General features: G+C 42.9%; 2 protein-coding genes across 6 annotated transcripts in view; one reads left to right on the forward strand and one right to left on the reverse strand.

The window, feature by feature from the left end:
* Positions 1–3651: 3651 nt before the first annotated feature.
* On the forward strand, positions 3652–4299 carry LOC102999215 (cytochrome c-like). Its single transcript, XM_007190663.3, has one exon. It carries the CDS (start codon positions 3729–3731, stop codon positions 4044–4046), a length of 318 nt encoding a protein of 105 aa, XP_007190725.1. The 5' UTR covers positions 3652–3728; the 3' UTR covers positions 4047–4299.
* A 690-nt stretch (positions 4300–4989) lies between these two features.
* The window catches only part of ARMC2 (armadillo repeat containing 2), a 258731-nt gene continuing 235817 nt past the window's right edge, over positions 4990–27903 (reverse strand). For all 5 annotated transcript variants that reach the window (XM_007190659.2, XM_057528083.1, XM_007190660.2 and 2 more), the window contains 6 exons: positions 27195–27510; positions 15377–15499; positions 14951–15064; positions 13114–13246; positions 12601–12761; positions 4990–6198 (listed from right to left, as the gene is read on the reverse strand). In XM_007190659.2, coding sequence (XP_007190721.2) covers positions 6041–6198; positions 12601–12761; positions 13114–13246; positions 14951–15064; positions 15377–15499; positions 27195–27510 — 1005 coding nt within the window. In that variant the 3' untranslated portion in view covers positions 4990–6040. The remainder of the gene's footprint in view (positions 6199–12600; positions 12762–13113; positions 13247–14950; positions 15065–15376; positions 15500–27194; positions 27511–27903) is intronic.

The raw sequence follows: 27903 nt of genomic DNA on the forward strand, positions 1-27903 counted from the left end.
TCTATAAATTAATCAGTTAAGTCCATCTGGTATAATGTGTCATATAAGGCCTGTGCGTACTGATTTTCTGTCTGGTTGATCTGTCCCTTGATATAAGTGGGGTGTTAAAGTCCCCCACTTTAACAGTCTTAATAAACAGTCTTTATTTTAAAGTCTGTTTTGTCTGATATAAGTATTGCTACTCTAGCTTTCTTTTCATTTCCATTTGCATGGAATACCTTTTTCCATCTTCTTACTTTCAGCCTGTATGTGTCTCTAGATCTGAAGTGGCTCTCAGCATATATATGGTTCTTGTTTTTGTATCCATTCAGCCAGTCCATGTCTTTTGGTTGGAGCATTTAATCAATTTACATTTAAGGTAATTATCATTATGAATGTTTTTACTGACATTTTGTTAATTGTTTTTGTAGGCCTTTTTTCTTTCCTTCTTCTTTTGTCCTCTTCTCTTGTTATTTGATGACTATCTTTAGTGTTATGCTTTGATTCCTTTTTCTTTTTTGTGTGTATAGATTTTTGATTTGTGGTTACCATGAGGTTTTGGTATAGCAGTCTGTATATATACATGATTGTCTTAGTTGCTGATCTCTTAGTTTCAAATACATTTTAAATAGTTGCATTTGTACTCTCCTCCCCTCATGATTACTGGTTTCGATATATTTTACATCTAATTGTTTTGCACATCTCTTAACCGCTTATTGTGGATACAGATGATTTTACTACTTTTGTCTTTTAACTTCCCTACTAGTTTGTGTGTGGATGATTTCCTATCTTTACTGTATGTTTGCCTTTACCGGTGAGCTTTTCCATTTCATAATTTTCTTGTTTCTAGATGTGGTCTTTTCTTTTCTGACTAAAGAAGTTCGTTTAGCATTTGTTGTAAAGCTGGTTTGGTGGTGTTGAATTCTTTCAGCTTTTGCTTGTCTGTAAAGCTTTTGATTTCTCTGTCAAAGTACAAGACCATAAACTATAAGACCATGTACTCCATAAACTATAAGATGCTGATGAAAGAAATTGAAGATGACACAAACAGATGGAAAGATATACCATGTTCTTGGGTTGAAAGAATCAATATTATTAAAATGACCATACGATCCAAGGCAATCTATAGATTCAATGCAATCTCTGTCAAATTACATTTTTCACAGAACTAGAACAAAATTTTTTTAAATTTGTATGTGAACACAAAAGACCCCAAGAGCCGAAGCCATCTTGAGAAAGAAAAATGGAGCTGGAGGAATCACACTCCCTGACTTCAGACTATACTACAAAGCTACATTAATCAAAACAGTATGGTACAGGCACAAAAACAGGCATATAGATCAATGGAACAGATCAATGGAAAGCCCAGAAATAAACCCACACATCTACGGTCAATTAACATATGACAAAGGAGGCAAGAATATACAATGGAGAAGAGACGGTCTCTTCAACAAGTGGTGCTGGGAAAACTGGACAGATACATGTAAAAGAATGAAATAAGAACATTCTCTAACACCATATACAAAAATAAACTCAAAATGGATTAAAGACCTACTGTCAGACCTAAATGTAAGACCGGATACTATAAAACTTCTACAGGAAAACTTAGGCAGAACACTCTACCATAAATCACAGCAATAGTTTTTTGGATCCCTCTCTTAGAGTAATGCAAATAAAACCCAAAATAAACAAACAGGACCTAATTAAACTTAAAAGCTGTTGCACAGCAAAGGAAATCATAAACAAAACAAAAAGACAACCTACAGAATGGGAGAAAATACTTGCAAATGTGACCAACAAGAGATTAACTTCCAAAATATACAAACAGCTCATACACCTTAATATCAAAAAAATAAACAGTCCAATCAAAAAATGGGCAGAAGATCTAAACAGACATTTCTCCAAAGAAGACATACAGATGGCCAATACGCACATGAAAAGATGCTCAATATCACTAATTATTAGAGAAATGCAAATCAAAACTACAATGAGGTATCACCTCACTCCGATCAGAATGGCCATCATCAAAAAGTGTACAAGTAATAAATGCTGGAGAGGATGTGGAGAAAAGGGAACCCTCCTACACTGTTGGTGGGAATGTAAATTGGTGCAGCCACTATGGAGAACAGTATGGAGGTTCCTTAAAAAAACTAAAAATAGAGCTACCATATGACCCAGCAATCCCACTCCTGGGCATATATTTGGAGAAAGCTATAATTCAAAAAGATACACGCACCCCAATGTTCATAGCAGCACTATTTACAATATCCAAGATATGGAAGCAACCTCAGTGTCCGCTGACAGATGAATGGAAAAAGAAGATGTGGTATATATACACAATGGAATATTACTCAGTCATAAAAAAGAATGAAATAATGCCATTTACAGCAACATGGATGGACCTAGAGATTATCACACTAAGTGAAGTAAGTCAGACAAAGATAAATATAATGATATCACCTACTTATATGTGGAATCTAAAAAAATGATATGAATGAACTTACTTACAAACAGATATAGACTCACAGACACAGAAAGCAAACTTATGCTTACCAAAGGGGAAAGCGAGGTGGGAGAGGGATAAATTAGGAGTTTGGGATTAACATATACACACTACTACATATAAAATAGGTAACAAGGACCTACTGTATAGCACAGGGAACTGTACTCAGTATCTTGTAATAACCTATACTGGAAATGAATCTAACAAATGTATGTATGTGTGTGTGTGTGTGTGTGTGTGTGTTATATATATATATCTGAATCACTTTGCTGTAAACCTGAAACTAACACTACACTGTAAATCAACTATATTTCAATAAAAATTTTAAAATAATTATTTTTCAAAATAAATAAATAAAAATGGGCAAAGGACTTGAATAGACATTTCTCCAAAGATGATATATGTGGCCAAAAACCATATGAAAAGATACTCAATATCACTAATTATTAGAGAAATGCAAATCAAAACCACAATGAGATACCATTTCACAACCATTAGGATGGCTACTATCAAAAAAACCCAAAAAGCAAAAACAAAACAAACAAACAAAAAACAGAAAATGGCAAGTGTTGGAGAAGATGTAAAGAAATGGGAACCCTTGTGCACTGTTGGTGATGCGAAATGGCGCAGCCTCTGTGGAAATCAGTATAGAGATTCCTCAAAAAATTAAAAATATTACTACTATATGACCCAGTAATTCCGTTTCTGGGTATACACCCAAAGGAATTGAAAGCAGGATCTCAAAGATGTATTTACACACCCATGTTCATAGTCGCATTATTCACAATAGCCCTGAGAAGCAACCCAAATGTCCTTTGATGAATGAATGGATAAAAAAGTGTGATATAAACATACAAGGAAATATTATTCAGCCTTAAAAAGGAAGGAAATCCCATCACATGCCACAACATGGATGAACTTTGAGGACCTTATGGCTAAGTAAAATAAGCCAGTCACAAAAAGACAAATGCTGTATGAAATATCTAAACTAGTCAAATCAAATTCATGGAAACAAAGTAGAATGGTGGTTTCTAGGGCCTGGGGAGAGGAGGAAATGGAGAGTTGTTTAATGGATTATAGAGTTTTAGTTTTGCAAGATGAAAAAGTTCTGGAGAACTGTTGCAGAACAATGTGTATAAACTTAACACTACTGAACTGTACATTTAAAAATAGTTAAGAGAGAGCAGGACGTTCGGCTTGCGAGCGGGAACAGCTTAGTCGTACACGGAGAAAGAACGATTTAAAAATGTGTGATGTTGAGAAGGGCAAGAAAATTTTTGTTCAGAAGTGTGCCCAGTGCCATACTGTGGAAAAGGGAGGCAAGCATAAGACTGGGCCAAATCTCCATGGTCTGTTTGGGCGAAAGACAGGTCAGGCTGTCAGATTCTCTTACACAGATGCCAACAAGAACAAAGGCATCACCTGGGGAGAGGAGACGCTGATGGAGTATTTGGAGAATCCCAAGAAGTACATCCCTGGAACAAAAATGATCTTCGCTGGCATTAAGAAGAAGGGAGAAAGGGCAGACTTGATAGCTTATCTCAAAAAAGCTACTAATGAGTAATAGTTGGCCACTGCCTTATTTATTATGAAACAAATGTCTCATGACTTTTTATGTGTACCACATTTAAACTGATCTCATACACTAGAACTCAGATCATGAATAGCTGATGTAATATTTCTGTCCTGATTTAAATAAGATTGGCTTGTGGCTAAATGAATATGGTCAGCTTTTTGAATTTTGATAGTAATTCTGGTTCAGCAAGTACTATCACTGTTTTCCCCTTCTAAAGAGATGATTAAACTTGAATAAGGAAAAAAAAAAAAAAAAAGTTAAGATGGGGACTTCCCTGGTTGGGGAACTAAGATCCTACATGCCACACAGCACACCACCCCCCAAAAAATTTTTCTTTTTAAATTAAAAAAAAATAGTTAAGATGGTAAATTTTATGTGTTTTTCACCATAATTTTTTTTTTTAAGGCAGGTAGATGGTTCCAAATGGTCCAGCTTGCACATGAGTCTGAGTATAATATGGAGAACAGGTACAGTGGTATTCCACTATGAGTTATTATATTAGTTATAAATACAGAGGGTGCTATTTTAGGGGGAAGAGAGTTTTATCTTTTTCACTGAAAGTAGAATATATAGCCTGCTATGGTTAAAATAAAGACTTAGATCTTCAAATGTTTTTGAGAGATTAGCCTGTCAGACTTTTTAAAAATGATTTCAACTATTGGAGTGAATCTACTAGCATACAATTATGGATGAAAGACTTATGGATAAGGTGAGTGTCTCCAGAGGATTTTGCTGAGCCCCAACCAGGGATGAGCCCCAAACTAGAGGAGCCCTTGGTAAGTCTATTTGTTCCTGGAAATTTAGGTTTTTTTCTAATAGATTTTAAGAGCCCATTTAGTCTGGGATGCCTGCCTTCATCCCATTAGTCTTGGTATTTTGTTAGCGTGAGAGATGAGCTTTTTGGTTATTAATGGCTCATCTCTCACCCTACAGAGTAGTAAATCTACTTTTATTTCCAAATCGCCTTTGGCTAATATGGGATAACAACGGTTATCTCAATTTCTTTGGTTTTTATCATTTATTCAAAGGCCAAACTTATCCTACAAAGAGTGGCAAACTAATAAACTAATTACCATCATAATTTATTGAGCACCTACTATACATCAGTCACTGTACTGGACAATTTGCCCATTTTGTTTTTTTTCCCTAAACTACACGATATTAAAATAGATATTAATGCCATTTTACAGTTGAAGCTAAAAAAGTCAAGTTACTTGCCCAAGGCCCAAGCAGGAGAGAGCTAGGATTCAAACTGAGATCTGCCATACACTTAAGCCTACACTCTTTCTAGTACATTATATCACCTCCCTAGTCACAGAGAGTTATAAGTAGAAGAACTGTCTGGTCTACTCATTTTACTTCAAATGAAAATAAAAAGGTAAAATACTCCTTTTTCCATCTATTTTACTTATTTAGTAAAGAGTAGATGGCCCCTAGCAATCTTCTCTAAACGTTTCTACTTACCCCTTCTCTTAATATGACAACGAGAAAAATACTGGTACCTAACCAGAAAATTATTATTAGATGCTGTAAGAATTAGTGCAGATGCTTATGTAGTAATGTATTCCTAATAGTGTTGACCACCATTCTTTCTATACACAAAACCTAACAGTCTTCATTGCACAGTTCATTTACTGAACTGACAAGCACTTAAATTCTAGAATTGTTAAGTCAGGATTTTAAGACTAGAACTAAATTATTTAATAGAGAATAGAAGAAAAAGTCATTTACTTAGAAATCCCATGCATATATTTTCATCTTACATTTCTCATAGCAGAAAGTACAACATGTATATTCATTTTTCCATAATATCTAACAAGAAGAAATGCTTATTTCTTTTAAAATACTAAGACTACTCACTAAAATCAGTACCTGAAAAACTTTCAATATTTGTTAATACTGAAAAAAAGTTCACATATGTTGCCACTTCTTAAGAATGAAGGAGACCTGACTTCCTGTTTCTGTTGTTTATCTGCATCATGTTAGAAAGAAGGAACAGGCAGGGGTTCCAGGAAGGTGTGATGACTCTGAATTCGGTTTAGAAGCTGCTGTGCCACCGGTTTGAATTCTGTTTCCCAGTGGAGTTTGTGATAGTTTTTTAGGTCTTGGTCAAAACTTCCATTCAGTGCTAGTTCTTCATCTGTATCAGAAAAATTAACATTACAGCAATTATTTAGAAACATAATCCTACTGAATAAAGTTTAATTTTTGATGGCATGAGTTAAACTCATCCTGGGTCATCTCTAATTCCAACAAGGCTTTTTTTCATGGGAGTAATTCTTTAACTCTTTTCTGTTCTTTACAAAAAATTTTAAATAAGTATAGGTTAGTCTCTTAATTTAAAAAAGATAATAATCTTCTCAAAAAAAAAAATCCTAGATTGACTTGAGCTCTTACTTCAATTTATCTCTAACGTTTACATGTAAGTCTACATCCAAAAGTCAGATCACAATTTCTCAGAATAAACAAAGTATTAATAGTTTATTTCCTCATCTGCACATTAGAAAAGTTAATTACTTCAGTGGTTAACAGATATAAAAGAAGTTAGGAAATCTTTGGGGAAAGTAACACAGTTGAATTTGACACTGTAAACTTGACTGAAAATCAAGTTGCTCATTTCAGAGCAGGCCAGACATACTTCTTTGAAAAGACAACCCCTCCCCCTGCCACCTTATGCTCTCACCAATAAAAGTGAAAAGTGGGAGACTGAGAATACTAAAGAGTATCAGAATCCCAAGTGAGTCCATGGATAATGCAGAAAAGCACTTGTAAAAAAAAAAAAATGCAATATTACAACCTTGATTTGCTTCTTAATCCAAGGGCACTCTGAATTCTGTGAATGTCATAAGTATATCCAACCCAAGTAGGAAGACAAATGGCTACTGAGGTTTCTGCACCGACCTGCCACTGCATTTTTCTTTGTTTATATTGGACCCCATGTGAAGGACTTCAGGACAATGCACTGGCCTGCCAGTCAGAAGGTTGCTCTGCTACTTCCTAGGTCTGAGGCCTTCTTAAGTGGTAACCACTAAGTCCTAAAGTGACCACAAATATTACTACTTGCATAATTCGCAAACTTTTTTCATAAGGCCAATTAAAATTCTACCATAAAATGCTTCATTAGTGTTTACGTCAAATTTTCTACCCTGAATATTTTCAGTACACAGGGTGTACTTTGGCACTGTTGGTGTTAGTGTCACCACCCAGGATAAGATAAGTCTGGAATCCCAGTCTGTACCTTCCCCTCCTCCCCTCCAGCCAAGTGGACAGCTATGCAGCTCCGAGATAAGTTCTGGGCAGACACACACACTTCAGCAAGACTCTCCATGGAGATCCCTGTAAGCAAACCTGTCTCTCCCCACCCATTTGATAATCAGGGCCTTGAAAGGAAGAGAATACAGATGGTGTTCAATGCCTTCAAAGTCCTGCCCGTTGGGCTACTTCCAAACAAAAGCAGTCTGTGAGACTCTGAGTGCTTTTGAATTTCTAGATCTTCTTCCTGCTCACTCTTCTCCAGATTTTCTGAGCACTAAACTTTCATTAAAAATGAATTCTCGGGGCTTCCCTGGTGGCGCAGTGGTTGAGGGTCTGCCTGCCAGTGCGGGGGGCGCGGGTTCGGGCCCTGGTCTGGGAGGATCCCACGTGCCGCGGAGCGACTGGGCCCGTGAGCCACAGTTGCTGGGCCTGCGCGTCTGGAGCCTGTGCTCCGCAACAAGAGAGGCCGCGATAGTGAGTGGCCCGCGCACCGCGATGAAGAGTGGCCCCCACTTGCCACAGCTGGAGGGAGCCCTCGCACGGAGACGAGGACCCAACACAGCCATAAATAAAATAAATAAATAAAAAGAATAAAAAAAGAATAAACAGGAGCTGTTGTTTAAAAAAAAAAAGAATTCTCTTGTTTCATGCCCTTCTTTCCCAAGCAGCTTAGGGCTGAGGGCTGCCCAGGCACCCCACAGTCCTCTCCTCTGCCCAGGGCTTTTGGTTGGATTTGATGGTTTTAGCCAAGTCACTATTTTGGTGTTTTGGGGTTTTTTAATCTAACGTCAAGACTATGTTACTTTTCTTGAGGCTTAGCATATAATTAGTTAATCTACACTCAGACCCTATTAATTGTAAATTGGGTTAGGCAAGATAACAAAAGTGGCCAAATACCTATAGGTAAGATAAAAGCAGTCTCAAGTTTCAAAGTAAATACAGCAAATGCATAAAGTGTGTCATATTGCACTAGGTATTAAATTTTGGAACTTGTACTGCAAAGAATAGCAGAGGCTAATTCAAGAAAAATTTAGGTCTATGATTTTCAAACTTCTTTTTACTGTGACCTAAGAAGTCCATATTACATGATGACTATATACACACACTTAAATATTCATATACAAATAGCAAATGTTTCACAATAGAATACTTATTTTTACTTTACTTATTTTACTTATTTCTATATTACTACATGTACTATATATATATTTTTTAATATATTTATTTATTTTTGGCTGTGTTGGGTCTTTGTTGCTGTGTGTGGGCTTTCTCTAGTTGCGGTGAGCGGGGGCTACTCATTGCGGTGGCTTCTCTTGTTGTGAAGCACAGGCTCCAGGTGCACGGGCTTCAGCAGTTGTGGCACGTGGGCTCAGTAGTTGTGGCTCACGGGCTTATTTGCTCTGCGGCATGTGGGATCTTCCTGGACCAGGGATCGAACCCGTGTCCCCTACATTGGCAGGCAGATTCTCAACCACTGCGCCACCAGGGAAGCCCCATGTACTACATTCTGATATTCTGTTTCTTTGCTACTTCATTTTTTAAAGATGCTGGTCACTGTGTGAAAAGTGCTGATTTAGATAACCAATTATTCTTAAGCTTTCTTTGTGCACAACATACTTCCAAATACTAGAATTTTAGGTAAGATATTAGAAAGGAGTAAAGGACTCAAAACAAGTTTGTCAGTGACCATTATAACACAATCTCTACCTATTACAGTTGAAGGATCCTGCAGCATCAATAAAAGCTTCCCCTACTCACTGCATCATTTCCTAGCTTGCTGTTCAGCACCAGGTGGCTATTGAGGGTTTGATTGTTGTTGTGACTATTATAAGGCACAGTCCTCACAAGTTCCAGAAGCACCTGATGGCTCTTTGGCATGGGCTTGGTGATGTGATCCTCTAACTTGAACACTGGGTCCCCCTCTACCCTGTCATATAACCTAGGTGCTAAGTTCCACATACCACAGACGAACGTAAAATAACCTAGTGTTGTTTACATTCACAATAACAAACTGCACACACTGATCACCATTTTCAGGCAGCCCTGAGAGAAGCTCACAGTAGACTAGTGTGCCAGGGCACATCACTTAAGGACTTCAAGATAAACACACTGCTAATGAGTTTATAAGAAGCAGCTGCAGTACATCAGGAAGTTTCAGAAAACATTCTTTTTAAGCCACTTTCCTAAAAGACTGTCAACATCCCAACCACACTGAGGACCATTACTTTCTTTTTCCAGTTCCCCATCAAGAAAAAGTTGGTTAACTTAGTACATTGCTTTATCAATTGCCCTCCCGTTATTTCTAAAAACAGTGCTCACACTTCCACGTGGGACTTTTGTGATTTAACGGCTCGTCCTGTTTTCAAAATGGCCTGTTTTTTAGCTATTTTTTTAAAAGAATTGAAATTTAAGTATACTCTCACTCATGTATCCGTTTCACCTGGTGCCACCCAACTGGCCAGGCACAGCTACAACCCTGTCAGAAGTAAGGGTCTGATGCCCACACGGTGGAGAGAAGAGCCAGCAAGCAGCCGGTCCTCCACAGTGTGATGACCCGGCTCCCTGACGGACTATGTTGATTTTTGTCACCCATGCCTCTGTCCCCCTCCACGGCGGGGTAGGGTAAGGGTATACTATGTAATGGAACAGCAGAAAAACACAGGGGCTAGATGTTTACTTTCTGATGAAGAGCCCTGGCCTTGCTACAGTATGATCTTAGACAAGTCACCTAACCCTCCTAGACCTACCTACCTCATCTGTCACCTAGCTGATGACCTTAGAGAGATCTTACAAGGATAGAATGAACGTGCTTTTAAAAGTATACAGCACTATTAAAGATAACCACTATTGTCAGTTAATCCACAAGCATCAAGAACCTGCTTTGCACAAGGCAATATCCTTCCCCTAAAGTGGCTCCACTGGAGTGGGGAAAAAAGAGAAAAGTTACAAAACAATAATACAGAACAAGTTACACAGCTCATGATTAATTACTATGTAAGTAGTATAGACTTCCTATGACCATGGGCTTGAAAAGCTCATGGGAAGGGCCTGCAAGGACCGGCAGCATTGGGCCAGGTAGGTAAGGGATACGGCACGAGCAAAGGTACAAGGTTAGGGAAGCACGCGAAGCCCAACCCGGCTGTAGGGAAGGTTGGGGGCGGGAAGAGGTAGGAACAAGCCCATTACAGTCGAGTGTCCCCCCGGTGTGCTGCCCCCTGCCGTGCAGCCGGCCGTGCCCACATCCCTTCAAGGTGCCACACAGCCCCACCATTTTGTTATATATCATTGACTGCCCCAGACTTAGGTGCCAAAGGAACCCACAGACAGCCTGTGGTCGAGGCAGCTGCTGCCTGAGGCACGGAAGCCCGACACCCCAGGAGAGTGACTCACGGAACCAGTCACATCTCCCCAATGTGACTCAGAAAGTCATGCCAACAACAGAGGAGACAGAGTCCCACTCACGGAGCGCGGCAAGAAGCAGCCTCGAGGCAGCTGAAGCCATGGCCATGCAGGAGCCTAGAGGGAACGAGGGGGAGGAAGGACTTTTCCTACAAGAGCTGAGACAGAGCACGGCTGGGTCTCAGCAGGGTGGAGCAGATGACGCCCTCTACTGAGGGTGCCGCTCGGGGTCTCTGCTTCCACCTGGAACAACCTTCCTGGTCCTGAGTGCCTGTCCAGCAGGCTCTGGGCGATGCGCTTGTCTCCCGGCTTCCTTCTTTCCCGGACATCCTCTCCTTCAACTCCTTCATTAACCAGGGCAGAGGTTCTCAGTGCTGCCTGAAGAGCAGTCTCACCTGTGGAACTTTTTAATGATGCAGATAATCAGCCTCCCACCCAGAGCTCCTGAATCAATTCCTGGGGATGGGGCCAAGACAAGTGTTTTTTTGTTGTTGTTTTTGTTTTTTAATTCCACAGCTGATTGCAATGTTCTGCCACAGCTGAGAACTGAATTAAGGCAAGCTGAGCACGCTTCTGCTCCCGGCAACCTGAGAAAGCTTCATGTGTACAGAGCAGACTGTGAACCTCAATGATTTAAAGTCATGCTCATTTTTCCTACTCTTACGCAAAATTTTATTTACCTGGAAAAAAGCAAATTTCACATCAACCTAGCACACCCGATTCTTTCAAATAGCTTCAGGTTCCGAGTTCCTGTTTAATAACATATTGTTACGACACAGCATTTATGAAGCACTTTCACAACCGTGATTTGAGGCCTTGCTATGTGTCAGGCTCTGTATCAGGTTCTTTGTACAGGTCTGCTCATTTATTATCCTTACAAGTCTGCAAAGTGGACATCAATCATCCCCATCTTAGACATGAGAAAATATAAGCTCAGAGAGGTTAAGCCCAAGGTTAAAAGCTTGTACATGATAAAGCGAGGCCTTAACTCAGAATTGTCTGACTACAGCCTTCTGGTCTTCCCGGAGTGTTCTTAGGATGCTTGTTTGATTCTCACGACTCCCTGCAACAGGGCAGGGATATCACGTCCCCATTTTACAGACGAAAAGACAGGTTCTGAGAGATTCTCCTGTCGAGTCACACACCCCCACCCCCCGAGAGAGGCTGGATTTGAATACACAGCCTCTGAGTCAAACCGAGTCTTTCCACATGGCCTTGCGGAACCAGCACAGTGCCTAGGCAATGGGTAGGGACACCTCCGTTTTGGAAAAGAGATTATTTAAACACTCAACTCATTTACTGACCCAAACCACTGCTGTTAGACCTAACCCAGGATGAAAAAATTATCCTAAAAATAGACATTTTTCAAGGTAAGACACTCTCATCTTTCCTTTGGTTTGTATCAGTGATTTCCCACCGTTCAATGTAAGGCCCCACTGTCATGTCACATAGTTTCACAGACCCTCCCTCCCATAATTAACATAGATGCTAATCAAAACGTACGGGTTCATGAAAAGCGTGACTTAATTCAGAGTAGCTTTTAGCCATATTTTCTCAATTATGACAACGTATATATACTTTTTAAACAACAGCTATACATTTATGCCTAGATCTTCTATTTATGCAGTTTACAGAAAATGCAAACAAGGGGAAAAAGCCACAGAAGAAATCATGACATCAGGCAATGAGTTAAAAGTCCTTGCATCCCACTGTAAATAACATTCAGCCTCTTCCAGAGAGCTCCAAATTATAATAATCTTTAACATGCTCTTGTTACTTATAGAAACAAAGCTACCCAAATGCCTACCAATCTTTATCCATACAGGTCACAGAAAAAAAAATTTTCTCATTTTGATAAAACTCACAGACTCACAGTCAGGAGTCTTACCTAAAAACGATGAGAGCAGGACTAAGAGTGTGTTGGCGGCCTCATCTCCAAAACATGACGAAGCACTGGTGATATTTTCACTGAAGTTCCATAAAGTTTTGCACACCAAGCAGGCCAGCTGCCAATCAGTGGGACCAAAATCCCTTAAACAATCCACTAACCTGAGTTAATAAAAGTCAGATTAAGACGTTATTAGGACAGGATCTCTTTAATTTTTATATTTTTAACATGACGCTTAACTTTCTGTGATATTTCATATGCGTTATATATAATTCAGTGTTATTAAAATTAATTTCATATCTACAAATTTAAGCCGCTCTAAAGTAGCAATAACCTACTTCTGAATTACTTTAAACATCCAATGGAACCTAAATCCCCTCTTTAGCCCTAGCTTGGCACTTCCAAATGTTGAAATACCTCTGCCTGGGAGAAATGAGGAGAGGGACCTAAGCTCCCCGGAAAACTATGTCCTCTGAATCCTGACAGAGTCAGGACTCCATGCCTTGAACTTACTTTTTAATGCCACCTCCTTCTTTTAGGATGACACGCTTGTCTTTATCCACGGTGAGATTTAGAAGAACACCACAGGCAGAAAAGCAAATATCCTGACGCTTAGCATCCAGCAGAGCAATCATGAACTTGTGAACTGGGAGGGCAGAGAACGAATGCAGGCCAGTAAAGCTCAGGGACCCCAGCTGTATTTCATTTCTCAAATGGCAAAGGGGAGCAGCTTGCAAAACTGGAAACCCTGCTAGGGGACTCGGTCCACTCTTCCTAAGCGGACTTCACCCACTGCTCAGAAGCGCCTTCCCCAACATCCACCACTTCAGAACCTGCTCCCCGCCCCCCAGGCCCCCTGTCCCCTGATATTGCTGTATCTGACGCAGGCATCAGCTCCCCCTCCCAGGCAGTGGTAGAGCCCCCGCCCATGGAGAGGAGGGTACCACGGCCTTCCAATCACACAGGTGCCATTCATTTCATCTCTAACTTCTGGTTGTTCTCCAGGGCCCTTATGAACCTCCAGCAGCAAGTTTCTTTAAATACACAGCCCTGGGAGAGGGGAGCACGGGCTCCAGTGGAGATCTTCCTGGAAGTCTTCCAGGGCCACAGCTTGTAAGAGAAGACTCGCTCAGACCGCAGGAAACAAGCCTGTAGTGAGGCCGGACTTCCAGGGTAGGGGATGTCTCATATCAGGACAGGCTCCCAGCCTTCCCTTACTCCTAGAAATGGAACTGTTTGTCCTGTCTTCTCATCCCCAAGCAGGGGCTGGGCAAAGGGTTGGGGGAGAATGAATAAGGTGTGTGCTCTGTTCTACTGCTCACCTGAGAGGTGGCCACCCTGTGCTGACCTTGGCCTACTGATGTGTCACAGAGTGAGCTTGGCAAACGCTGCATCACATGTAAGTGTGTTTTTAAGAGTCTAAAGAACATACACTAAAATGTTAACAGTTATCTCTGGGGTAGTGTTTTTTTTAATCTGTGTTATCCAAAGTTTCTATCACGAACATAAATAGGTATTTTTTTACCATTTTTACATGAAATACTTAAGACATGCAAACAGTATGTTTAGTATACACTCTTGTGTACCTGCTACCCACTTTAAGAAATAAAACATTACAGATTCAATTTTATATTTGGGGGCAACCATTCAAATGTAACTTTGTCTTAAATGTGGAGTTTATCATTTCCAACTACATTTATACCTTATTCCATTACCACGTGAGTATTACATAAATAATACCCAAGATTGTTTTGCAGGTTTTAAAACTCTATTAATGGCATTATTTCATATATGTCCTCCAATTACTAGCCTTTTTGCTCCTATATTACACGTTTGAGGTTGACGCATGGTGATACATGAACTTCTAGCCCATTTATTTTCATTGCTGTAGAAGCTTGGTTGCATGAATATACTGTAATGTATTTATCCTCTTACCTGTTGATGGACATTTAGGTTATTTCCATTTTTCACTATTACAAGCAGTACTATAATAGACATTCCAGTACATGATGGAGAATGTCCTTTCAGTCCATTCCCATGGACAGAAATGATGTGTACAGATTACTTGTTTCCCTTAAACACACACAAACGCACACACACACAGGCACACACGCGCCATCTCAAAACTCAGAAGACCACTTATGAAGGAGAGGGAAACGCTAAGAACGCAGCCTAGGTCCGTCTTGGCATCCTGAGCTGAGAGCCTTACGGATGGACGGAACAGAATGTGAGGCACCACTTGTCCCAAAGCAGAAACAAGTATCACATTGTCATGACCCAAGCTGCAAAACCGCTCAGCTGTTTATTGGCAAGACATACCTGTTTATGAATGTGAGTGTCATTAACTCACCATTTCTCTGCACAATGAAATCACAGATGTCATGATCCTGGGAGAGATTTCCAAAAACACGTACAGCCTCCAGGATTCCATCCATGTTGTGACTCACAAGGAGCTTTAAGAGCACTGGGTTTTGCGACCAGAGAAATAAAATAAGTGAATTTAAGTTTCAATTTAAAGGCTATTAGAAACCAATATCATGCTAAATACTGATAATTTTAAAATTACAAATGATAATAAAATTCCAACTATAGGGGACTCTAGCCGGAACTAAGAAACTAATGTGTCCCCATATTCAACTTTCTTAGAATTAAATCAGGCTCTTAGATAGTAGTACCAGAAATCAGAAAATATAAATGCCTCCAGTTCTGTGTTTAGTTAGTAAAGTCAAGACCTTAAATGAACATGCATCTACCCAAACCCAACTCTGAGCCTTACATTCAGCAATATATAGCTTTTTGTCTTGAATTATGGAATTCTTCACTTGGTAGTAAGATAAGTTGTTGATCGTCGCCGTAGTATTGATCACCAGCTCCTCACAATCATCAATGGACTTAGATTCTGAAATAAAGTGAGGACAAGGGTGTCAAAGACTCACTGCAGCCCCAGCAGTGGCAGGGACAAGCCGTTGTCCCAGGCAAGGGCTGTATAGGAGGGCAGTGTTTGCCCTTGCCGTTTGCTGCTTTACTTCCCATGACTCTTCCTGCAGGGAAATGCGCCAAAGGCAGGGGACCACTCTGGGCCAGGGTTTGGAACACTCTAAGCTCAGTCCCTCCAGCCAAGGGTCTGGAAAAGTCGGGCTGATCTAGTTCCTGTGTACAAAGGTGCCAACACCAGTGAGCAGAGCTTGTTTGCCCTGACCCAGAGCTCCCCCGGGCCCCCCACCCTGGAAGTCTGTTCCCCAGACCTGCCCACCTCCCAAAAGAATGGCCCTCAGGTCATAATCCATCTATAACTCCTATCAACGCTGCCTTCGAAACACGCCGTCTGATCGCCTCTCAGCTCCTCTGCTACCACCTAGTCCATCTTTCACCTCCTCACTGGCTTCTCTTCTTCTGCCTTTGCCTCTCTGAGCCTGTCCTCAACATGGTGGTCCTTTAAAAGTCACTCAGATATCACCACTCATCTCATCCGGCCCACAGGCCTGCCCCAGCTGCCCCAGTCCTTACCTCCCCGGCCTTATTTGCTGCTCCAGCCCCCAGCTCCCCCCATCCCCACGCTAACCTCACCAGTCTTCTTGCTCTTTTTGAGCATGTCAGCCTGATCCTGCCCAAGAACCTCTGCACTGCTAGTCTCCCTGTCTGCAATATTCCTTCCTCCAGTTATCCTGGCTCACTCCTCATGTCCTTTGGGCTGTTGCTTAGCTGTCACCTTATTGGACATACTTTCCTCAGCCACCCTATATAAAATAGCACTGTTACTCACTTTCCCCTCCCCCTCTTCTCTGTAACACATGTGACCACCTGACCTGTTATGTGTTTAATGCCTGTCTTCCAGCTCTAAGGTGTAAGTTCCACAAGACTTGGGACTTGTTTTATTCATCACTGCATTCCCAGCATCCGGAACAGTGCCCGCACAGAGCAGTGCTCGATAGATAACTAATGAGAACCTACTGTACAGCACAGGGAACTCTACTCAATACTCTGTAATGACCTACATGGGAAAGGAATCTAAAAAAGAGTGGATGTGTGCATATATATAAACACAATATTGTAAATTAACTATACGCCAATAAAAATTTAAAAAAAGAAAAGAAATCACTCCCTTTGGAATTCCCCCTGGAAATATCGACTAACAAAACAGAAAACTGTAGCATTTCAGTGTCTTGGGGTGAATCAGAATAAAGCCTAGATGATAAATTTTTGAAGCAAAATAATAATAATAATAAACTTCATTGTTGTAAAAAAAAAATAAGTGGTTGCTGAATGCAAGAATGAATGAATGAATGAACCCTTTAGCGGAGCACATAAGACCCTTAGTTATTTTGTCCCTGCCTTCCACTCAGCCTCGAGACTCATCTCCTGGTGACTGAGACCACAGTGCAGAGAAGGGCAGATGCAGGGATGCCCGTCAGGAACCTCCTGTGGTGTTCCAGATGGCAAATAACAAAGCTGAGGCTGGGGTGACGGCGGAGATGGAACAGGGAGGCCAGGCTGGAAAACTATTTAGGGAGGAAAACGGACAGTATGTGGTGAAGACTGGATTGGGGGATGAGGGAGAGGAATCACTCAGAATGAGCTCTGGGTTTCTGGATTACACAATTGGATGGACGGCAATCCCATACTCTGAATTAATGGGAAGAAGGGCCAGGTGGAGGAAAGGCCATGAGTTAGACATCTTGAGGTGCTTCTCAAGCACCCACAGTTGATGAGATTAGGTAAGGCATTTGGATATACGGGTCTGGGAGTCAGAGGAAAACGCCAGGAGTCTGGTTATACTAAACTCGATATATAGCAGCCTCTGCCTCTCACCTCTGACCCTGCACACGCCCCCTCCACCCCACCCCCTGCCCTGCCCCATGCCTGGAATACATTCACTTCCCTCTCCACCCAGCTGTAGGTCACCGCCTGCCTGGGAAGCCCTTCCCCAGCCTGGGGGGGAATAACCTCAGTGCCCATGCATGTCTTGGGCCCTGATTTGCCCACTGGGTTTTATTGGTTAAGAAGTGCCTTGTACCTCTTTTTTTAAAAAAATTGAAATATAGTTGATAAACAATATTACCTCAGGTATAGAACACAGTGATTCAATATTTTTACAAATTATACTCCATTTAAAGTTATTATAAAATATTGGCTATACTCCCTGCGCTGTACGATATATCCTCGTTGCTTATCTATTTTATACACAGTAGCTTGTACCTCAATCCCCTACCCCATCTTGCCCCTCCCCCTTCCCTCTGCCTACTGGTAACAACTAGTTAGTTCTCTATCTCTATGAGTCTATTTCTGTTTTGTTGTCTTCATTTGTTTGTTTTCTTTTTTTAGATTCCACATATAAGTGAAATCATTACAGTATGACATTTTCTCTGTCTGACTTATTTCACTTAGTATAATACCCTCTAGGTCCCTCCGTGTTGCTGCGAATGGCAAAATTTCTTTCTTTTTTATGAGTAAGGAAGGGCCTTTTATCTCTTGTATGAAACCAAAGTTCCTCAGGGATAAGAGGGAGGCTGTGAGCTGAGCAGGAGGACTGTGCTAGCTCTTACATTCTCTGATTTAATTCTCTCTCCTTTTGGCCTTCTTTTCATTAAAGAGAATGACCTTTTTACATCTTACTCTATTCAAAGGGAAATTCAGGCATTTGGCTACAGAAAACACACACTGGGCCTTCAGCCAGTGGTTCCTCCACCCATAGCAGCCAGCATGGGTCCAGTACCTGGTAGACACTCAATGAATACCTGGAGAAAGAAAGAATAAATGAGGCCCTAATTGCCTGGTTTGTTAGTTTAAATACAGGGGAAGGGAATAAATAACAGAATTATCTTGAACTTCAGTATGGATTCTACAGCAAGGAAATACCCTAGTGGCCTCAGGTTTCTAGGAGATCTGTAAAAAGATCCCAGGTGTTTTTGAGGGAGGCAAAGTAAAAGTAGGGACATAGGATCCCCAAAAGTATCCTCGCTTGCTTCGCTGGGACTCTGGAGCTGGAATTCTGATCTTCTACCTGCTGGCTGTGTGACCTTGTTCAAGTCATTTAACCTCCTTGGGCCTCAGTTTCCTTGTCTGCACAGTGGGATAATAACTGCACCTACATTACAGATTTGTTACAAAGTTTAAATGTGTTAATACTTGTAAAGGGCTTATAAAAGCGTGTGGCACACTGTGGGTGCTAAATAAACATCTGTTAATGAACAGGAGGGCTATCCAGAATGATGGCTCACGGGGAATGGCTTGAGTGAATGTCTAAAACTTAGCAAAGAGGAAGTCTCATCCCTGGTTCCCTCCATCCCTGGACTGATGACAAAAGATCTTGGGCAGTGTCTAGGGATCTGTTTTTTTCTCTTGCCTTGGTAGGAGAATTTATTAGTTTGCCCAGAAAAAGGAAGGTAGCTCTTATGTGTCACCACCCTCCTGTAGGACCTCACGTTTGGGAGCAGGAATAACGTCTGGCATCTGGGGCAAGAGGAGAGACATTCACAGCTACTAGGCATCTATCATGAACAGCACCAAGCACTTTCCATGCATTTAACCCCACAGAAGTTATTTATTAATAACGCTTTAAATGCACTTACATTTAAACCCACAATAATTAATACTCTAAAGGTGCACCTGCCTCAGTCAGCTCAGGCTGCCGTAACAGAATGCCGTAAACTGAGTGGCTTAAACAACAGGAAATTATTTAACAGCTCTGGAGGCGAAAAGTCCAAGATCAGGGAGCCAGTATGGTTGGGTTCTGGTGAGGGCTCTTCCTGGCTTGCAGATGGCTGCTTTCTGTGTCCTCATCTAAACCTAATTTTTTCCCATCACACTGGGGGTTAGCGCTTCAACACATGAATTTGAGGGACACAGTTTAGTCCACAGCAGCCTCCTAATATCCCATTTTCTCCTCCCAGATGAGAACATTGAGGCTTAGAGAAGTTAAATACCTTGTCTGATTTCATAGAGCAGACATGTGAACCCAGGTCTGCCTGACTCCACCATCCTGCTCTTTCCACAGCATCTTGCTGAGTGCCTATTAGAGCCAGCTGGGGCAATAATTTGCCTCCAAAGAGCATGAGACACCCACACAGCCCTCTGTAGCTGACTCATGAATATAAGAGAATCTGGAATTTGGGGATTCCACTAAGGCAGCAAATTGCTGCATCTGGGCGCTTGCTGAGGAGGCTGGTCCTTACTAGAAATATTTTTGATTTTAAAAGACCCTCTGCAATGAGACTGGCCTCTGGAGGGGAGTCCTGGGGTACAAGCAACTCCTCTGTGAGGGGAGTAGGGCTGGGGAGAGGTGGAGGACAAGGTCCCAAGGGATGCCTTTCCCACGTGCCTGGGGGGAGGGTGCAGTGCAGCAAAGCCGTCAGGCTGGGAGGAGTGAGGACTAAGCCAGCACTGGGGACTAACAGGGCAACAGCTGCCTTGCCCTCAGGCAAGTGAGCAGGTCAGAGTCAAGCCGGCCCTGGCCTGCTTTCCAAAGCCACTACCAGGCTGGCTAAGGGAGGCAGGCGCTCTGAAGACCAGCTCCCTCTCCCAGGATCTGATCGCCCTTCTGCACTGATGCAGAGACTCCAGCAGAGACCAGTTTAGGGGGGCCTCGTAGGGCTCAGGACATTCATCCCTGCAGCTGAGCTGCCAAGGGGAGGAGGGTGGAGGCGTATGATCCTCTGTCGGGGTGACTTCACCCCACTAAAGCTTTTCGTGGCAGGTCAAATCGTTCAGGAGATAAAATAGACAAGGGATCCCACCGCCTGCCCAAACAACTGCCCAGCATGGCAGGCTAGAGAGAAGGGTTTCTTCACTTGGGCTTAACCTCAGATGGCACTGAGCTCTAACATGCAGAGACTGAAGCATTCTCAAGTGAGACCTGCCACCACCCACATGAGGACCAGCCAGGGAGCTTTAAAAAACACAGACTCCTGGGCTCCACACCTCACTTGATCAGTCACAACCTCTGAGGGTAGGGTGAAGAATCTGTGTCTTTCATAAGCTCCCTGCATGATTCTATGCACAAACAAGTTTGCAAAGTACCAGATTTGAGTTTCACTGATCGCTTTAGAGCAAAAGAAAGAAAGTAGGCTATTCCCAAGTGACAGTAACCTCAAGAGGGTGCACTGGGAAGACCTCACATGGGAATCCCCCAGTGACCAAGACAGAGCACCTACCCTCCCAGAGGACTTGGTGATGGAGGAACGGAAGGGACAGGCCCTAGCCTCCTAAGGACTCTAGCCAGGGCCCCCTGGTTAACCCTTTCAGCTCTGGCCAAATCTGCTTCTCAGCCTTTCTTCTGCCTCCAAAGCATCAGTTTCCTAGAAGTCAAACACAAATTATCCATTGTACCTTTAGTTCATAGGTAGAAATGTAATTTCTAAGCTCAGAAAATACATATAAGACCAGGAATTTTCTCACTTCACATGTGAATATTAATAATTGCAGGAAAATGAATCATGCAGAGCTTTATTCCTTAACTTGACTATCCACAGTGATGTGTCCAGGTGTCTAAGGGCAGGTCCTCAGGCTCTCCCCAGGTAGCTACAGTCAGGTGAAGCGATTTGGCCTGCCAGCCGATGAGAACTCACCGGGTGGGTTTCAGCCACCTGGCAGCGCCTCACTAGCCAGAGAGGCTAAAGGTGATTCTCTGAGCAGTGGGTTTCAACATTTAAGGGGCAGAAGAATCACCTGGGGGCAGGGGAGTAGTTGAAATGCATATTTCAAGACCCTAAAACCGTCCTGCAGGTAAAGCCTTTTTCTGGGTAAGACCAGAAACTGGAAAGGGTATTTTAATGAGCCCCATAGCTGACTCTGAGGCAGCTGGATCCCTGACTTCTGGGTGGAGAAGAACTGATCCTCCAGATGCAGAAGGATCATCAGAAGACAGGGCGATAGTATGGTCCAGGTGCTGAAAGTTTTGAGGTTGTTAGAGAAACTGAATTTCTGGAACAGCTCGATGTAGGTTTGCATAGACGGTTTAATGTGCAGTCAGCAGCTTGGAAGAGAGTCCCACACTAAATGTGTAGGTTTTTGAGTTATCATGTGGAAGTGATAAGTCACAAGGAAAGACCTCAGTCAGAATTTAATAATCCTTCCTTAAGACCAGCAACATGTAGGGACTTCCCTGGTGGTCCAGTGGCTAAGACTCGGAGCTCCCAATGCAGGGGGCCTGAGCTTGATCCCTAGTCAGGGAACTAAGATCCCACATGCAGCAACAAAGATCTTGCGTGCCTCAACTAAGACCCCGCAGAGCCAAATAAATAAATAAACATTTTTTAAAAAAACAAAAAAAAAGGATCAGCAACGTGCAGAATAGCCCTGTCACTTACTAACTTTGTGACCTCTAAAAGTCACTTTATCTCACTAAGCCTGTTTCCTCCTCTGTGAAATGGCTAAAATAACAACAACCTACTCTCACACAGCTGCTGTGAGGTAACAGATGTGAACATGCTTCTTAAACTGCGCGGCTCTGATGGTGATCATTTTGTAATGTATAGAAATATCAGATCACTATGTTGTGTACCTGGAACTAACATAATGTTTTTGGCCAATTATACCCCAGTTAAAAAATAAATAAAATAGGGCTTCCCTGGTGGCGCAGTGGTTGGGAGTCTGCCTGCCAACGCTGGGGACACGGGTTCGAGCCCTGACCCGGGAGGGTACCACATGCCGCGGAGCAGCTAGGCCCGTGCTCCACAACTGCTGAGCCTGAGCTCTGGGGCCCGCGGGCCACAACTGCTGGGCCCACGTGCCATGGCTGCTGGGGCCTGCACGCCTGGGGCCCGTGCTCCGCAGCGGGAGAGGCCACGACGATGAGAGGCCCACACACCGCGGCGAGGGGTAGCCCCCGCTCGCCGCAACTGGAGAGGGCCCGCGCACAGCAACGAGGGCCCAACACAGCCAAAAGTAAATAAATAAATAAGTTTATTAAAAAATTAAATAAATAAATAAAATAAAAATAAATTACACAGCTCCACAACAAGGGAAGGCACGGTCACTTTCACTCCCACACACCAAAAGCTGGGCTCTGCGGCTCTGTCCTCTCAGCTTTCATGTTCTGTGTACCCCTTGCTGCTGGCACTTTTCATAAGCTTCTTGTCTATACACCTGATATTCCTCCACCATGCACCCTGAGTTCCTTGAAAGCAGATACCAACCTATACTTTTTTAAACGTTGTGCTGGCCTGAGCGCTTGTGTTCCCCTCCAAATTCATATGTTGAAGCCCTACCCCGCAATGTGACTATATTTGGACATAGGGCCTGTGAGGTGATAAAAGTTAAATGAGGTTGTAAAGGTGGGGCCCTCATCCGACAGGGCTGGTGCCCTTGTAAGAAAAGGAGGAGACACCAGAGCTCTCTCTCCACCATGTGAGGACACAGCAAGAAGGTGGCCATATACAAGCCAGAAAGAGGATTCTCACCAGACACCAACCCTGCTGGCACCTTGACCTTGGAATTCCAGCCTACAGACTGTGAGAAATAGATTTCTATTGTTTAAGCTACCCAGTCTGTGGTATTTTGTTATGGCATCCTGAGCAAACTAAGACAAACCTCTTTTAACATACAGCATAGGACTGATTATGCAGTGAAGACTCAATAAATGAGTAGCAAAGGGGCAAAGTTCAAAGATTACCCCAAAACATCATTTTCTTCAGGCATGAATGCTTCTTTCACAACAACACAATCTTTCAGAGTCTAGTAAGTAGTGGCGAAGTAGATCACTCTAGATGGCAGTCAATTTCCTTGCACACTGGTAGGCAGAGGTGCCCATGGGAAATGACAAGGCCTCAAAAGTGGAAGGGGGGTTGCTATGGACTGAACTGTGCCACTCCCAAATTTGTATGTTGAAGCCCTCACCTCTAATGTGCCTGTATTTGGAGGTAGGGCTGTTAGGAGGTAATTAGGGTTAGATGAGATCCTAAGGGTGGAGTCCTTATCCAATAGGATTGGTGGCATTAGAAGAAGAGGAAGAGAGAGAGAAGGCAGCCGTCTATAGGCCAGGAAGAGAGGCCTCACCAGAACCAACCACGCCGGCACCCTGATCTCAGACTTTCAGCCTCCAGAAGTGTGAGAAAGTGTCTGTTGTTTGAGCCACCCAGCCTACGCTATTTTGTTGTGGCACCCTAAACAGACTGAGACAGGTTTGGGTGCCTAGCAGTGAGGTGCTACTGTAACAAATACCTAAAAGTATGGAGGCGGCTTTGGAACTGGGTAATGGGTAGAGGCTGGAGGAGTTCTGAGATGTATACAAGAAATACGGATGTTAAAGGTTGTGAAATAAAATTCATATTTTACGGCAAGACAAGAAAAATTTAAACATAGAACTTCTTCTCTGCTCTTTGGCCTCCTCTCTCCCCACACTGTGCTTTGTGTATCTGCCTTATGCATCGATCAAACCTCTCCCATCGGTAGGAATACCTGTTCAACCATAAAGGGCAACATTCTCCTAGCATCAAGACGACTCCCTCCTAAAAGATAACATTCCTTCTTGATCTTGTAAGGGGTCACATGACCCACCAGGATGATGCTTAGATCTGGATTATGTAAACTGTCAATAACACGTCATTTGACGTGTTACAGCCCTCTGTCTCAAAATAACTTATGTAACTGTGCCTTGATTTCTAACCAGTGGAACAGTTCTCAGAGCTTTCTGAGATGTTCTTCCTGGGTTATAATCCTCAAATTTGTCTCGAATAAAATTTTCCAATTCTTTCTTTGATCCACTGATTTTGTTAAATATGAATTTATTTATTTATTTATTTATTTATCATTTTTGGCTGCGTTGAGTCTTCGTTGCTGCACGCGGGCTTTCTCTAGTTGAGGCGAGCGGGGGCTACTCTTTGTTACAGTGAGTGGGCTTCTCATTGCGGTGGCTTCTCTTGTTGCGGAGCAAGGGCTCTAGGCGCACAGGCTTCAGTAATTGTGACACACGGGCTCAGTAGTTGTGGCACACAGGCTCACTAGTTGTGGCTCGCGGGCTCTAGAGCGCAAGCTCAGTAGTTGTGGCGCATGGGCTTAGCTGCTCCGCGGCATGTGGGATCTTCCCAGACCAGGGCTTGAACCCGTGTCCCCTGCATTGGCAGGAGGATTCTTAACCACTGCACCACCAGAGAAGCGCACTACTGATTAATTTTTTGTCAACAGGGTGATTCTGGCAAAGGCTCAAAGACAAGAGAGAGCTGGAGAGAAAGCTTCCATCTTCTTAGAGAACACAGAAATAATCATGAATACAATGCGGTTAGAAAGATGGACATTAAAGGCCACTCTGACAAAGTCTCAGATGGAAAGGAGGAACAGTTCCTTGGAAACTGCAGGAAAGGTGATCCTTGTTATAAAGAGGCAAAGAATTTGGCTGAATTGTTTGTGTTCTAGTGTTCTGTGGAAGGTCTAGTTTGAGAGCAATGATACTGGGTATTTAGCTGAGAATTCCAAGCAAAGTGTTTAAGGAGAGGCTTGGCTCTTCCTGACTGCTTACAGTAACATATAAGAAGAGAGGGATGAACTGAAGAAGGAGTTGTTAAGCAAAAGGAACTCGAACTTGAAGATTTGGAAAATTCTCAGCCTGTCCATATTGCAAGAAAGAAGAAAGTATGTGCTGGAGAGAACACCAAGGGTGTGGTTGGCCTATCACTCAGTAAAGAGTTTACAGGATTATGTGAGCAGAAACACTGCCAATTTGAACTGAAGGAGCTGAGACAGAACCAAACGAAGGAAGGCTGTCAGACTCCTTGGATTTGACAGGACAGAGTGTACAGCTATTTGGCTGTGAATATGCACTATTCTTCTAGTAGAGAAGAGAATGACCCCAGTGGTGATTCAGAGATCACCAGGGCCACTGCCTCAGTTTCAACAGGCCACACTGGCCTTCACCCCAAAACCCTGAGGGCAAGACCGCCCTGCAGAGCCCTGGTGGCCTAACTGACAGAGCTGTGGAGGAAGGGCCACTGCCCCAGCAGGTCTGCAAGGCAAAGCATCTAACCAAAGAGGATTATTCTCAAGCCTTAAGATGTGATGGGGGCTTCCCTGGTGGTGCAGTGGTTAAGAATCCGCCTGCCAATGCAGGGGACACAGGTTCGAGCTCTGGCCCGGGAAGATCCCACATGCTGCAGAGCAGCTAAGCCCATGCGCCACAACTACTGAGCCTGCGCTCTAGAGCCCGCGAGCCACAACTACTGAGCTCGCATGCCACAACTACTGAAGTCCACGCCCCCAGAGCCCGGCTTCACAAGAGAAGCCACCACAATGAGAAGCCCATGCACCGCAACAAAGAGTAGCCCCCGCACTGCAAAGAAGAGTAGCCCCTGCTCGCTGCAACTAGAGAAAGCCCACACGCAGCAACGAAGACCCAATGCAGCCAAAAATAAATAAATAAAATAAATAAATTTGTTTAAAAAAAAAAAGATCTGATGGAATTCGCCTTACTAGGTTTGGGACTTGCTTGGGACCCATCACACTTTCTTTTTTTTCCTATTTCTCTCTTCTGGAATGGGAATGTCTATCCTGTGCCTGTCCCACCATTGTATCTTGCATATAACTTGTCTGGTTTTACAGGTTCAAGCAGGAAAGGAATTGTTCCTCAGGATGTATCATATCTATCTGATTTAGATGATATTTAAATGAGATTTTGGACCTTAGACTTTAGAGTTGATGTTGGAATGAGTTAAAATTTGGGGGGCTGTTGGGATGGAATGAATGTATTTTGCATGTGAGAAAGACATGAATTTGGGGGACCAGGGGTAGAATACTATTGATTGAATTGTGTCCCTTCCCCCAAATTCATACGTTGAAGCCCTGACCCCCTAATGTGATTAGTTTTGGAGACAGGGATTTTAGGAGGTAAAGTTAAATGAGGTCATACGGGTGGTGTCCATATCTGATAGGGTGGTCTTATAAGAAGAGAAAGATCATTCTCTTTACCATGTGCACATGCACACATTGAAGAAACGCCACAGGAAGACTTAGTGAGAATGCAGCCACCTGCAAGCCAGGAAGAGGGCTCTCCCCAGAACAGAGTCAGCGGGCACTTTGATCTTGGATTTCCAGCCTCCAGAGCTGTGAGAAATAAACTTGTGTTGCTTAAGCCACCCAGTCTGCAGCATTTTGTTATGGCAGCTCCAACTGACTAATGTGGGGTGGGCGGGGGAATGGGACCTGAATGACTAGGGGCTATAATTACTGATAATGTAAAAAGCTGAAAAAATAAAAAGGTAAATAAACTTTAATCGTGTGGACTATCCCAGGAAAAATTTAAGATTTTAAACTCTGTGGTTAGTTTGGCCAATTTTTTACAGTTTGGCCAATTTTTTACAATTTGATTGGTATGCTTTCAAAAAAAATTGTGATATAATTCACATACCATAAAATTCACCCTTTTTAAGTTGTACAGTTCAGTGAGTTTTAGTAATAATTTGTATTACTATTTTCTTCCTTTTTTTCTTTTTTTAAAAAAAATCTGGATGACTTTTGAGGCAGTTCTGAACAGAAAAGGAATGAATTTTCCTTCACAGCTGAGAAGGCCTGTTAAAGCGAGCCGACTGTACTGCTAAAGCCCCCATGGCACCCGAGCCCCGGTCCATCTCCCGGCAACGCCCTTGCCGCCAGGCGGCCTCGCTCCTTACCCAGCATGGCGAGGAGCAGGCCCACGATGCGCGGGTGGGCGGCGATGGCTGGGCCCACGCTCGGGTGGATGGCCAGGTTGGCGAGCACGCGGGTCAGCTTGATGAGCACGTCCTCCGCCTGGGCCGGCCTCGGCGCCTTGGGCCTCTCTTCTCCTTCCCCCAGGGGCTTCTGGGAATGCAGATCCAGTGTGTAGAACGTATGGAATAAAGACAGCAGAGTTGGGATGCTCCCTTTCTCTTTGGAAAACTGCTCACGAGCCTGGTTATTTTTCGCTGTCAGGTTGCCAAGAATAAAAACAATACGAACGACTAAATCCTGCAATAAATTAAAGACAGAGAGTCACAAGACCAAAGGGGTTGGGACAAGTTGTTGGGAAGAGGACAGTATTTAATTAATTCACAATTTAATTAATAGTAAAATGGAACACATCTGGCTTCTTCTGACTTGTACAGTATTTGATTCCCAAGATTGGTGCAAAGTGACAGAGGAGATTAAAAGCATTTGGCAACAATGAAAGAATACAACTGACTGATGCTGTTAGCAAGGTCTATTAACTTCAGATCCTTCATCTGAAATTCTGGCTGGCCTTTTTTTTTTTTTCCTGGAGGACAATTAGTTGAGCGGGATGACATTACTAACAATGTGTCATATAAATCTAAGTCTTGACCCAAACAGGTTTCTTGAGCAGCCAAATCTTTTCCTAAAAGT

The sequence above is a fragment of the Balaenoptera acutorostrata genome, chromosome 14, assembly GCF_949987535.1.
Source record: "Balaenoptera acutorostrata chromosome 14, mBalAcu1.1, whole genome shotgun sequence".
Taxonomy (NCBI): Eukaryota; Metazoa; Chordata; class Mammalia; order Artiodactyla; family Balaenopteridae; genus Balaenoptera; species Balaenoptera acutorostrata.